At 45.1% G+C, this 13577-nt stretch overlaps 1 protein-coding gene across 5 annotated transcripts in view; it reads right to left on the bottom strand.

The window, feature by feature from the left end:
* The window catches only part of CREB5 (cAMP responsive element binding protein 5), a 380590-nt gene that overhangs the window by 116212 nt on the left and 250801 nt on the right, over nucleotides 1-13577 (bottom strand). The window contains exon 1 of one of the 5 annotated variants that reach the window (XM_015589518.2): nucleotides 8913-9117. The exons of the other annotated variants lie outside the window; for them this stretch is intronic. Within the exon in view, the coding sequence (XP_015445004.1) occupies nucleotides 8913-8959 (47 nt within the window). The 5' untranslated portion in view covers nucleotides 8960-9117. Of the gene's footprint in view, nucleotides 1-8912; nucleotides 9118-13577 lie in introns of those variants that run through there. 5 annotated transcript variants of the gene reach the window in all.

The raw sequence follows: 13577 nt of genomic DNA, 5'->3' as shown, positions 1-13577 counted from the left end.
CCCTGACGAAGTCTATTTCATGAAGCCTAAGAACAAGCTATAAAAGCGGAGAAATATGGTCCTAGAGTAAAAATTCTCATTGATTCTGGATATTCCCAATTGTGAATGTTAGCTCACAATCCATGGAAGTAAAACCTGGTATGTTTCATTAGATAAATCTATTACCTAGGAAATAAAATGATCATTGAATGCTGAACTAGAAGGAACTTGTAGAATTTCCAGTAATTTTGGGATTGTATTCCAGGGGCTCCTGGGTTGGGGCAGGAGCATGAGTTAAGGAAGGTGACATGGGCCAGTCTGGGCTCTGTTTTCCATACGGGTCTTCCACATAAGAGGATTTTTTTTTTTTTAAAGTATTCTGAGGGTAAATTCAGTTTGAAAACAAATGCCTTAATTTTATGTGAGATCGGGGGATGGAATCTTGGAGTTGGGACAGAGGGGCAATTTGACCCGGGCCCCCTGACCCTGGCCCAGCATTCCGGTGACCTTTCCACTATGCCAATGCTTTCCGAACTCTGGCTGCAAATCATTAGTGGGTGTAATAGTGAGAAAGTAGTGAAGTCAGTTTAATCTGATGTGGCTAGTATTTTAGAAAAATAAATAGAATATAAAAATATCCAACAACATTATACACAGTAAAGATTAAATATTGTTTCATTAAATCACACACACACACACACACATACATGTAAGCATACACATGTGAGTATATTGGGCTGCATTACAAAATATACTTCTTACTGCTGTTCATATCAAAAACGTTTTAAAACCAGCCTACCATTCGGAAAAGTCCACAGGGACGGAAAGACCCAACACGACCCTTCTCACTGGGTGGAGGAAATCTTACAAATCACGGGTCTGTTTACCAAAAGTGCTTAATACACAGATTGGGAGAAATGGTCAACGAACGGATGTGTGGTGGGGAGGAGGGGCGCAGACACCTAGCCGAGAAAGGAAAGGGTCACAGTCATCTCACTGTGATTTACAAATGGCAGGGATGACTTCCGACTTGCACGGCCCAACTGCGCCGTGGACGACCCAGACATGTCAGCATGAGCACACTTCCAAAGTGCATTTTCCAAGCACTTAACAGTCATTAATTAGTTAGAAACATCCTTTCAAGGTCGGGAGGCACAATAGTTCATCTCCACACACACAATGGAGCTTTGGAGACTTCAGGGGGAGCCGAATAGGACGGCACCTGGATAATTACTGTGGGAAGATGAATTGGGTTAACTAGCTGTGAAGGATCTTGTGATAAAGCATTATGAAAAATGCTGCCCCCATCGCACTGCTCCATGTCAGAGTCAGCTGGTGTCTCTTAACAGCTGAAAGCTGCCTCTGCAGGAAAGGATGCAAAGTCCTTAAAACAACTATGAATTACCCCGTGCTCTCTTTTTTCAGAATTGTAATGAAGTAACAAGTTTTCTGTGGTCATAAAGTGCCTGAGTCTCCTTGGGATTAAAGAGCAAAGTGACGCTGTGTTGAGAATTGTGGTCTAAAACTGTTCCCTAGGTGGGGAGGAAGAGGGAGGAAGCAGCAAGTTGCAGAGCCCAGAGGTCACATCCTGCAGGTGGGTGGGTGCCGATTCTGGGGCTGCTTCCAAGCTCTGTCCTCATCCGACATGCACTCGGAGTAACCAGGGCTGGTGCCGGGAGAGGGAGGGACGGAGAGAGCCGTGGGAAGCAGAGAGCCCAACTCCTGGAAGGTTACCCCATCTCACTTACGGCCCTGGGACAGCATGCCCCACCCACTAACTAGACACCAGGGAGCTTTAGGCTGGAGGCAGAAAGCGAGCTGTCTGGTTGGCCTTCCCACCCCCTCCCTCCAGACCAGAGGGTGGAGTCTTTGCATAGCCAGGTGCCTGACTGACTCCCAGCTTCTCAAAGCTTGTGGGTTGCTCCTCTGGGCCCCTGCACACATCTAAGATTTTCTTTGCACTCTCCCCATCCCACCAACCCCGGGAATCAGAACTCAAAAGAGAACTGAGGAGCATGAGCTTGAACAAGAAGATGGAGCTCCTGGCACCAGGAAGCCCAATAGCCTGGCAGAACGGAAATGTGCTCCCACCGCATCAGAGCCAGGTGCTGGCCCTGCCTCCAACTAGCTTTATGATACTGGATGATTCATCACATTTTGGGGTGGCTTCGACGTCTGAATCTGTAAGATCAATGTGTTGGGCTCAAAGGTCTCCGAGATTTAAATGCCTATCAATGCATTTAGAATGATATGATTATTATTCTACTGATTCTTATTCTAAATGCCTATCAATGCATTTAGAATGATATGATTATTATTCTACTGCTAAGGAAGTTCTGCATGGTGAGAGTGAAGCCAAATCTAATAACCTTCCTTGTGACCTGCACACTGGAGCTTCCTCTTTGCCCTGGATGGAAGGAAATGGCAAAAAAACAGTCGTGTACTGAGCGAGGGCAAGATCTGAATTAAGAAAAATAATTTGGCTGGAGAAGCCCCTGCGTACTCCATATTAGGGTGGATGCTGGTGACAGCCAAACTAAAGGTGAAAATGCAACGCAAGAGTAATTTACATCTACATTTAGACTAAATGGGTTTATTATAATTGCTGTTATTATGATTAATTCCAGAGGAATTAAAGGGGATCAGCCCTTTATTGCAGTGTTGCTGAGCTGACTGAAGTATTAGGATAAATAAGGTCAAGAAGGGACAGATGCAAAAGAAAAATTGTTTAACGCTATCTAAAACAGAAATCTACTTAACTAAAAGGGGAGAAAAGGGGGAAAAAAAAAAAACCTGGCTCTTCTTGGCGATGAAATAAACTGCTTTGAAGCGAGGTCTTAAACTTCGTTTTCTGGCCATTGAAGAGATGGTCAGAGTTTGGATTCTCCACTCACCTCTCCCTTTAACTCAGCCTCACCCGCGTTCTGTGACTCGGTTTGCCGTCCTGGGAAGGGACTGCTAAATGACAGTATTTCTCTCTACGTTGTTGATGTCCAAAATTTCCCCCAAACTCGTCCCATTATTAAATAACTTTATAGTTCCAATCTCATGGGTTCCATTTCATAGGTGAATAACTGAGGTTTAGAAACAGATTGTCAAAAATCACACAGCTGGCAAGTGGCAAAGCCAGAGTTTGGACACAGATCTGTCTGACTCCAGAATGATTTGTAGGGCACAGTCACGCTGGCCACACTGATTTCGAATAAACAGGCTCCACCTTTGTAAAGGCGTTTGCTTTGTAGACCTGACTTTAGCAGTGATACAGGCCCTTCTGGGGGGCAGAGAGGCAGAGCCAAATGAATAACCAGGCCCTCAAAGCTATACGAGGCTCAGTTGGCCTCTCTGCCATGTCGGTACGTGTGTCCAGCTCGATGTGACTTCAATTCTTTAAAGGTCTTTTATTTAAAAGGAAAAAAAAAAAATTCATAGGCTTCCAAAACACAGTAACTCAAGGTAGGCAACCAGCTTATGCAACACAGCCCAGGCCCCATTTTCCATTTCCCATTAAGGTAAGTGATCGAGTCTATGCATTAATAGATACCTGGGCATTCATTTGAGACCTTATTATTGTTTTTTTTGTTTTTTGTTTTTTTTTTCTCCAGGCTTTGCTTTTTTGGACACATCCAGTTCTATTTCTGTCTTTCCAGACAGCAAAGATTAAAATTATAAGGTAGAATTCAATTTCTGGTATCATGTGTAGGAAAGGAAGACTGCTGATAGCTAGATGAGGCTTGGCCATTGTATAACTACTGTCATACTCTCCACAGTGATTGTGAACTATTGATTGATTCTTCTTGGGTGCAGTGGTGCTTCATCAATCATTAAAGCAGCTCTCCTGCCAGGGTGGGTACAGGAAGAAAAGATGTATGGGCCTGTTATAAAGTGGATATATACTACGCAGTGGACTTTGGAGTGCTAAGACAAGTCAATTTCAGTTTTCAAGGATGCAAGGAGTCAAGGAACTGCTGTCGTTGCAACCGAAACTCATGAAATGCGCACCTTGGAAAGCGCGAAGACTTACGGCATGCGTTTTCATCAGACTAGCAAGGTCCGGTGAAAAACCGCAAACTTAAATTTGGACCACAGAATTTTTATTGGCCTGGCTCACATTTATCAGTGCCACCCATTTTCCTTCTTCCTCTCGGCTGTTCCCCACCTCTGGGCACTGCGACCCCTCCCTCGGGTCCTTGCGCAGCCATCCGTCTGCAGTCCAACGCAGAAGGAATCCCTTTCGAAAGTCAGAGGCCCATGAAAACCGAAAATAAGGAGAGCAGAAAGAAGAAGCCTGTGTTTCATCCACTGCTTCTTTTTATTTTATTTCTTTTTCACTGCAATTCCAAGTTTGCCCACCCGACTTACTGTCAGGCACGTGACAGTGCTCATTCTCAACTCCATACAAATTTTTGCCCCTTCATCTGGCCTCCCGACCAATGCATATGAAGTAAAATCTGAGACAACATTTTTACCATGCGGCTCGAAGCAGCCTAGCGCCCATTTCCAGCACTGTCCCAGAGACCCTAGAATGAAACATTTGATTCAAGTCTCGGGCCCCATCATTGATATAGACTCCCACCGACTTCACCATCATAACACTATTCCACTTGCCACCTTGGAAAATCCCTCCTCTTCAATCTCTGAAACTTCATTTTTACCACCAGAAAATATATGTGAGAGGAGGCAGCAAGCTTAAAAGGTAGCCTCACCCAACTAAAGATACGCTTTGCACACACGTGCCACTGCAAATATAAACCTTTCTTCATCGAGCCAGGAGTAGAATCCAGTTCTAAAGACTGAATTCACTCATCTCCATTTCACTTCATTTCCCCATGCACAAAGCCACAGCTGAGCATAAATGGGGACACGAGTGTCTTTTTTCCAACCCTCATTGTTTGCATCTCTCCCTTTGCTCGGGTCTCTGGAAATTTGGCACGTTTTATCAGTACTAGTTCTCACCTCTCTTTAATCAGAATGGTGTCTTCACTTCTGTTTCTAGCACCTGACATAATAGCAGACCTGTTTGATTTTCTCAATAGGAAAAAGGCTTAGGAGAAGGAAGAAGCCTGAATGATGCTGGGAAACAAGATGCCCCGCTCAAGTCTGAAATCAGTCACGTGCAGCAGAGACGTCCTCCCGGAAGATCTTGTGCTGCCATCCTCATGATGGCAGCAACTAAGACTTAGCAACTAAGACTGTGATCTCACTGTATGCCAGGGGCCTTAAAACGTATCTCTCTGTGTTATTTTACAAAGAAGATACAAACTATGGCACAGAGACGTTAAGCGGGTCGCCAAAGTCACACAACTAGTAAGTGGAAGAGTGATTTGAACCCGGGCCTTCTGACCCCAAAAGCCATGATGCTCTTTTCTGGAGATCCTACACAGCTCATCTGACCGAGAGATGCCTGCCTTCCTGCTGTTATCTCCTTTCTTCATGCCATGGATGCGTCCTTGAGGGAAAAAACATGAGGGCAGGAGGAAGAATGCTGACTTCAGCACTGGTTTATGGGTCAGCTTAGGCATGGATAGTTGACATTCCTCTGCTCTGTCCCTCGAATACAGAGGAACTAGATTTGTGCCTCTTCATTGTGCCATCAAAGCCTTGACTCCTCCTTTACACACTAACACGTGAGGCATGGCCCCAGGGACCCCCATGGAGAGCAAAGCTGCCGCTCAGGCCTCAAAGGAATATAAACCTTGGACAATGTCATCGAGATTTCCCATGGACAAGCACAGACATTGGGCCCCTGACAGTCATGGTGGCGGAAAGTTTGATGGCAAGCTAGACCTCGTGGAGATTGAATTTAAGGGGTTAGAACTTACGTGAACTATGGCAAAAACCACACACGCACACACACACACACGTAAATACAAGTAAAACTGGGGAAAGCTGAAAAAGAGATAAGATGGGTGGGGTTTATCAGTGGCAGTATCTGGTTGTGATATCGTACTGCAAGGTTGCGGGTTGTTACCATTGAGGGAAACTCGGTAAAGGGTACGCGGGATCTCTCGTATTATTTCTTATAACTGCATGTGAGTCTACAATGATCTCAATCGAAAATTTAATTTAAAAACAATAATAATAATTTTTAAAACCTCCAAGCAAAACAAATAGCAGAGCTAATGATTCTCACCCCTCTGGGTTACCATGGAGACGAGGGGAGGTAACAGAAGTCGGCCTAGGACCACAGCTGGGCTCTCGCTCCTTGCCTTGCCTCTCTTTCAATCACAAGCAAGACATTTCTGATCATGGGTGAACAAGTCAGAGCCAAGTCAACATAAATTGTCATGTTCTAAAAAAAGATATCATGCCCTCTTTATTCTTCAAGAGTCCCAAACATGCACTTGGCACTCATCGAACTTTGCCCTATGACTAATAACCTTCACCACTGATTTCGTCTCAGCACTGGGTCACTCTCCCCAGCCCCAACCCCAGACAGGCACACTTATGGTCCTTCCTGACGCACCATTAAGCTGGGTCCATAATATATACTTTACAATAGGGCTACTTGGAATTTGGCTGAATACGGATATTGTTTGGGAAAATTATCTTTCTAACCAGCACATATCAGTTTTGCCTTTTATGTTCTTTGAAGGCTTTAAAATGTTGCCTTCAATCTCATCTAAAAAGTTAAGTTTACATAAAATTACAGAAACACATCCAGGAGGCATGCAGTCTTCGGGGGAGAATAAATTCATTACAAATACAGTTCTGCATCACGTGAGCAAATGCAGCGTAAATGTCTCCTGCATTTGAGGGACCTGCAGGATCTTTCAGCAAAGTTTGCAGGGTAGGTCAATAAAATGGACCCTTGTCTATTCTGCCACTCTTCTGACAGACTTACCTAGGTGATTATCTCTCATTGAGGACTTCTTGCAGGTAGCACTTGAAAACTAAGAATTTTTCCATAAGAGAAATCTTCATGCCAATAAGCAAAACCAAACCAATCTCCAAAGTGGAGAAAGACATGTTCCACTTCGCCCTCCCCATTCATTCTTTCAGGACACTAATTCGTCTTGATTTCAAACACACTCCTCTGAAAAGCCATGCCAGATACCTTTTAGCAATACTTCTATAGACCAGGGACAAAGACACAGAACTCTCAGCTGAAAAAGACTCCAGAGGTCATCTCAGATTGGCTCCATGAGTGGGGGAGGGGCTTACAGCCCACTCGTCTGCTCCTCATTTTAAAATGAAGCCCAGATGGTTTTAGTGACTTGCTCAAGGTCATTCATCAAGGCTGAAACTCAGGCCTCTTGACCTCCACCACACCATGCTGTTTCTTCCCCGAAATTATCTTTAAGTACCCTCCCACTTCCGAAGATCCACAAAAAGTCATGATTAATTATATATCAAACATTCATTAAATAAATAAACATAAACACCTGGCTGGTATTTGCCCCATGCTTTAGTATGCATCCAGCTGTACGATGATCGAGACTCAATGAGCCCCAGAACTTTGTGAAGAGCCCCGCCTCAGGGGTGGCCCTATCAGTGCCTGGCTCCTACTTGCAGAGAGCTTCAGTTTACAACTATCTAATGATGCCGGATGGTTTCAGAAAGCACTCAGCCCAGGGAGTGCGTTGCAGCACCAAATATATTTTATGAAACACACAGAAATGCGGTAATAATTTTCAAAATGTATTAGTCTCTCGTCTGGGTACACCAGATCCTTAAAGCATCGAGAACACCATCTTGCCTCTCTTTCCATTTATTTTGTGTTATTCCTTACTCGCAAACATTTTAACTAGCCATTTCTAGACAAATCAAGAAGTTTTCATCAGCCCTCCCGCAACAGCAGCTGATCATTTTAAAATTAATTCAAGAACATAGACGTGTTAAAGATAGCACCGGATTAAGTCGAGCGTCACGTGAAACAACAGAAAGTTAAAATTCTCAAGCAAATTGCACAATCGCTGTGAACATTAGCATAAAGGGTAGGTGAAACATCATAGCTACCTCTGATCCTCGTATATTACTTACTTAAAATCCTACAGTATATTCTGAATAATAAATGCAACAGCACAATTCTTCACGCTCAGCACAACCCACCAAATAGTTTTCCAGGCATTTGCAATTCACCAGTTACACTCAAAAAGCCACCCCCAACTCCCACCTCACTTCACTTTGACCTTCTACGAAAAGACAACGTTTTGAGCCATTTAAGAAAGAGAGAGAGAGAGAGAATCCCGGTGGAAAATAATACACAGCTGTGATAATATCGCGGTTTTTTTTTTTTAAGTATCATAATATAGTTTTACTTTTAATAATAAAAGATAAAAAAGGGGCGCCTGTGAATAATTAGAGATTGCAGTCTGAAGCCAGTTACAGTCACTGCAATTGATAATAAACTGAAAACCCCTTGAGAGCAGGTAAATGCTTTGCAACCCTGACCCCCTTGCTCTCACATTACTAACTACCCTGAGGTTCTTGCATTACATCACCATTCAAGCGATTGGTTCCTGCATTTAACTCTCTCCCTGTCTCCTCCGATTAGGACCCGCGCCGCAGCGAAGAAACTTCGCCCGAGTTTGCTCTTTCTCGCTTCGCTTTTGATTTGTGGCCTCTCTGCTCCTATCGCTCTGCCTGGCTCTGCTCGTTTTTTTCGTTTTTTTTTTCTTTTTTTTTTTTGTTTCTTTTCTTTTCTTTCTTTTTTTTTTTTGCCCGACCCGGCTTCGGTTCAACTCATTCGGGTCGCGGTACTAGAACAAACACTCTTATCAAAGTGAAAAGAAATGCCTCTTCGGGACCAGAAGGGGAGTGGAGGGGCTGGGAGAAGAGAAGGAAGAAGAGCAGAAACAAAGACGGGCAGAAAGGGCAGAAGGGGAAGAGAAATAAGAGGAGGAAGAGGAGGAAGATTCAAGAAAAGAAGGTGGTCAGGGCAAAAAAAAAAATGTATAAAATCAGAAAAAAAGCAAATAAAATTAACAACGAACCTCATGGACATCACTGAGGCTGAATTCCCTCCTGAGGTGCAGAACATGAGAGCTCTGGAATGAGTGTGTGTAGAATTTGAGCCAAAGCTTAACTAGCCTGAGTGAGTCATATCCTTCCCACTTGATCCCAGGCCAAGCGATGATGTAATGCGCTGGCCCTTCTCGAGCGCCCGCTCGGCTCTCTCCCTCCGCCGCTCGCTCGCTCCTTCTCCCGGACTCGCCCTCCTCCCCCTTCTTTTCAGCTCGATGCTGGTGAAGTCACCATTTAAATCTGGCAGAACTGAAGCAAAAACTTTAATGTAACCAAAACAGCCCCAGGCCGAGTTCCAGACTCAGAGAGCTTTCGCGGTGCAATTGCCCTTAGAAACGTATAAACAGAGAGGGAAACAGTGCCGCCTGGGGATGGCCCAGCAGCTGCCTCGGACTCTGAGACGCAGCGGCCGGTCTGCTGGCGGGGGTCCGCGGGTTCCGACGAAAAATAAAAAATTTTTAAATGATGATAAAAAAAAAAAAAAAAACGCCCGTGTGTTTGCAGAAACGGAAATAGCGATGGAAACACATGTCGAGATGGGTGAAACAGAACAGGTCGGAAGGACCCAGTATGAATGAATGACCAAGACAGGGTAGCAGCCCCCGCTGATATTCAGGACCAGGCGACACGGTCTCCGAGGCCCGGGGCCGTTTTTCTCCTGGAGATGGGACGGGATTTTCGGTTGCTGAATGCCAGCCACTAGGCCCCTGGAGACTTCTCACATCTGACCCCCCTGTCAGCGAGGGGCAGTCGCACATTATCCTTCATAAAGGACAGCGAAGCCCTTTAAACTGTGGAATTCGACCCCACACTTCACACCTGTCTTGCTCAGGCCTTTACCTAGAACAGTCCAGACACCTGGCTGCTTTGTTAGTTTTCACTCATCTTCCCTCTGTTTTCTCTTCCCCTCACCCTTCATGCCTCCTTCAAAAAGAATTTTTTTTTAAAAAAAAGTAATTAAAAAAAAAAGGGAAGTTCACTAGAATTTTTTTTTTAAATACCACAAAAGCAGAAGAAAGGCATGGGGTTGTAATTTATTTATTTATTTATTTTTTAAAGCATAGCTTTTCTTGCCTCGATCTACTGCCTCTCATCGCTTTTGTGACCAGTGAATCAAATAGGTGATACAAACATGTGACTCTTCATATCCGTCTTCTAAATGCTGCTTTCAGAGAAATCTCTTAGCTTATTAAAGGTATCTGCTGCTAAGGGACAGGGCAGTTCATCCGAGTCCCTAGGAAGTTCAATCGCAGCTTCAAGGAATATCAACACTCAAGGTGAAGAGTTAAAAAGCAAGGTTTGCCCAACAGTCTCCCTGACCCTGGGGGCTGGGGTGGTGGTGGTGGGGGGAGGAGACGAGCTTTCTCCAGCACTTGGCCCTGGAGCGTGACATCCCCAATTGGCGCAGATGCTCCGGTTGCTCCAGTGACACCTTTCTCAAGGCAGGCAGCTCTGAATTAGAGGTGATCAGCCGTAATTACAGCTGGCGCCACTGAAGCCTGTGGCCTGACAGCGGCAAATGTGGTTGCTATAAAGTCGGGCCCACCGTGTCAGTGGGCTGTATAACTCACTTACGTCTGACTCGCCAAGCAGCTATTGATTTTTCTTCTGATGCAGGGAATAAATAAAACAAAACCTTCATGAGCTCCTGTGAGCCTTTCCACTTCGAGGCAGGTTGACAAGATTTTATATAAACTGCTTTCTCCTTTTTATAAGAGCCATCGACCATGCTGGTTAATAAATATAAAGCTAAGGACTTTCACTTTCTCTTCTCTACGCGCCACGACTCGCTTTGGTTTTCATATTTAAGTGTTTTCTTTGTTATGATTTCAGGCATATCAAAATGGATATGTGGTGGAGTTTGCCAAATTGACATGGTCCTGTAACCTTGATGGGAAAATTCTCTCTCTGGGATTTTGCTTAGACCACGTGCTAATAGCAGCTGGGCCAAACTGCTAGATAGTGGGCCCTTTTTTTTTTTTTTCCTTCCATGAAGTAGGTAAAATGGACTCTGCGCTGTAGGTAAAGTTTACATAAAGCTATATCTTTCCTGTGTCTTCCTTGGAAAGCAACAAAAGAGATGACAGCTTTGACCAAAGCCAGGCACAGGCCTCTCGTGAGAGACACCAACATCTTTGCTCCTGCCAAGAGGAGGTAGGGGAAGAGAGGTCCCAAGGTGGTGAGTTGCCTCTGATCAGGCAGTGTTGTTGCCAACAGGTTTGGGGCTTCTCGAACCCAGCCAGACTCCAAGGACCCTGTACCTGGTGATGATGCCATTAACTAAAAAAAAAAAAAAAGTGCCAGGACACACTGACATTCCAATAAAACCTCTTCGGACCGCTGCCTTGATTTGGAATCGATTTCAGAGCTCAGAGGGGTCTGGGTATTTACCTTCGCACTGGCCGTCCGAACGTAAGTGCCCCCGCCATTCCAAATAGGCATTTTCAGCGGCCGCTGGGTTTCTCCCCACTGGAAAAGAAACTCTGCTTTTCCATTTTCCTTCCCGTGAGCAGCGAATGATAGAGAACATCCTGTTCCCAAAAGGAAGTTCCCTTCCGACTCCAGAGCTTCCTTTTTCGCCCATTTGGCCCTCTCGTGGCCTCTCCCCAACCACCCCCTCCATGTCCTAACTGCTCTTCTGAGGAAGGGGGTTCTGCAGATAGGAGTCGTGAGATGCTGTAATTCCACTGGGAGCCTTTTTAGAAGTAGCCCCCAGCCAATGGGCTAGGCCTCCAGATTAGCTGGCTCGCTCAGGAATGCTTACGACACCCTCCTTCAGGACGTGTCATCCTTGGGGAGAGGGTGGTGGGTACCGTGCAGCTGTTCCGTGTAACTCACTCACATACTCCCAGCTCCTGATGAAATGTTCGGCTCCAAAGAAGTGGAAACCTCTGAGATTTAAGCTCAGAGTTCAGAACGCGTTTGGACTATCTCCAAAACAACCCACTAGAAAAGGCCCGCAGGACTAAACCTTATTTGCCTGGGTGAATTTCTGAGCTCAAAAGCATTATGGAAGCACACAGCAAATATAAGAAACGATAACCATCCTTCCTAGAGAGAGAGAGCTGCTTTTTTTTTTTTTTTCTTTTGGGTTTGAATTTATTCTTTGAGGAAAAGCATATCGTCTTCTTTCAGATGTTGTTTTTAAAATTTAACCCGTGATTCCTGCAATCCCAGGGAAGTTTGAGGGGCCAGATAATTTCAGAGTTAAATAAGCTGTAATGACTATCACATGTACCCGGCCATAAACCTAGTATTAAAAATTATTCAGAAAAAAGTGGCATCTCTTCCTTTTTTAATTTACGATAACCAGCCAGGTGGTTTTCTGAGGCCTCCTCTGCAAATTGCTTCCAGCAAACCTTCCGGTCACAGACCACTGCACACCCACGTGGTGTCGTTCGGCCTTCCCTTCAACTTGGGTGTCCCGTATTTCCACAGTGGACGGAGGTTGAGGGGCTGTCCGGTGAACCTGTGCAGCACATATCCCGAACTGTGTGGGATTAGCTGGTTTATTTTACGTGGTCGAGCCTGCTAAAGCCAGCTCCCAGCAAGCACCCCCAGGGAGTAGGCAAAGGAGTGGTCAACTCTTAGTTACTTCTATTTTGTACTGTACTTCCTGCATCCCAGCCCTGACACCAAGTACCCTTAGGGAACCTGCAGCCTTTCCCTTGTCAAACCTATTCATAACATTCTGAAGTGGCAATGTCGAATGTGACTCAGACAAAGGAATGAATTGCCAATGATGGAAGCATCAGGGAGCCTTGGGGCAGGCGCTGGGAGCTATGAGAGCCCCAGGATCAGCTCTAAAATATCCTCATTGATTCTGTCTGTTATAGATTTTTTTCTCTAGCTTCTCCATCTTTAAAATGTGTATGTCATTGTATCGCTCGAACTTATCACAATGTCTGAAAAGCAGCTGACACTCAATGTTTGTCGAATAAATGAATGAGTGGATGAATGAATACACTCCTCAGCCTAGGCATTAATGTCTTGCTGGACTATCAGCTGGGGTAGGAGTTTCCACTTCTCTGGGCTCCCATGGCATTGAGACCAGATTCTACCCCTGAAATAAGCCCTTTATGGAAGTACCTATTTCCATGCCTGTCTTCCTCAGGAGTCATTAGCTTCTTCAGGGCAGAAACTAGGCTTATCCATCTCAGCATCCCTGAAACCCAGCAAGTGCCTGATTCATGCTGTTGGTCCTCAAGAAATGTGGCTGAACCTGAAGTGGTGGCAGCACAGGCTGCTCAGTCTTCCCTGCATATTTTCCCTCCTGAAAGTCCATTTTCCCTTTTGCATTCTTATTCACACCTTTTTCTGTGGCTTACTTAAGATCTGGAGCATCTAGAAAAGCTGGAACAATAAGAAAATTCTAAGAACTCTATGGGTTGGCCTTCTCCACCCCCGCACTATTCCATTTCTCCTCGAAGGGCCTCTCGTTCCCCTTTTCTCAGATCCAAATGGCAGCGATGCCAGGATGAGCACCCTGAAGTTATCAAAGCAGCTGGTACTAGACTATTTCCTTCAGTTTGCTACTTAAAGCATCCAGAGGAATTGAAACTTGAAACTTGGGGTGAGCGGAACTGACGCGCTCCTATTGGTCGGGGTGCTTGTCACATGGTTGCTGAGGCACT

Source organism: Pteropus alecto, unplaced genomic scaffold (genome assembly GCF_000325575.1).
Source record: "Pteropus alecto unplaced genomic scaffold, ASM32557v1 scaffold21, whole genome shotgun sequence".
NCBI classification, from domain to species: Eukaryota; Metazoa; Chordata; class Mammalia; order Chiroptera; family Pteropodidae; genus Pteropus; species Pteropus alecto.
This window is presented reverse-complemented; position numbering and strand designations above follow the sequence as displayed.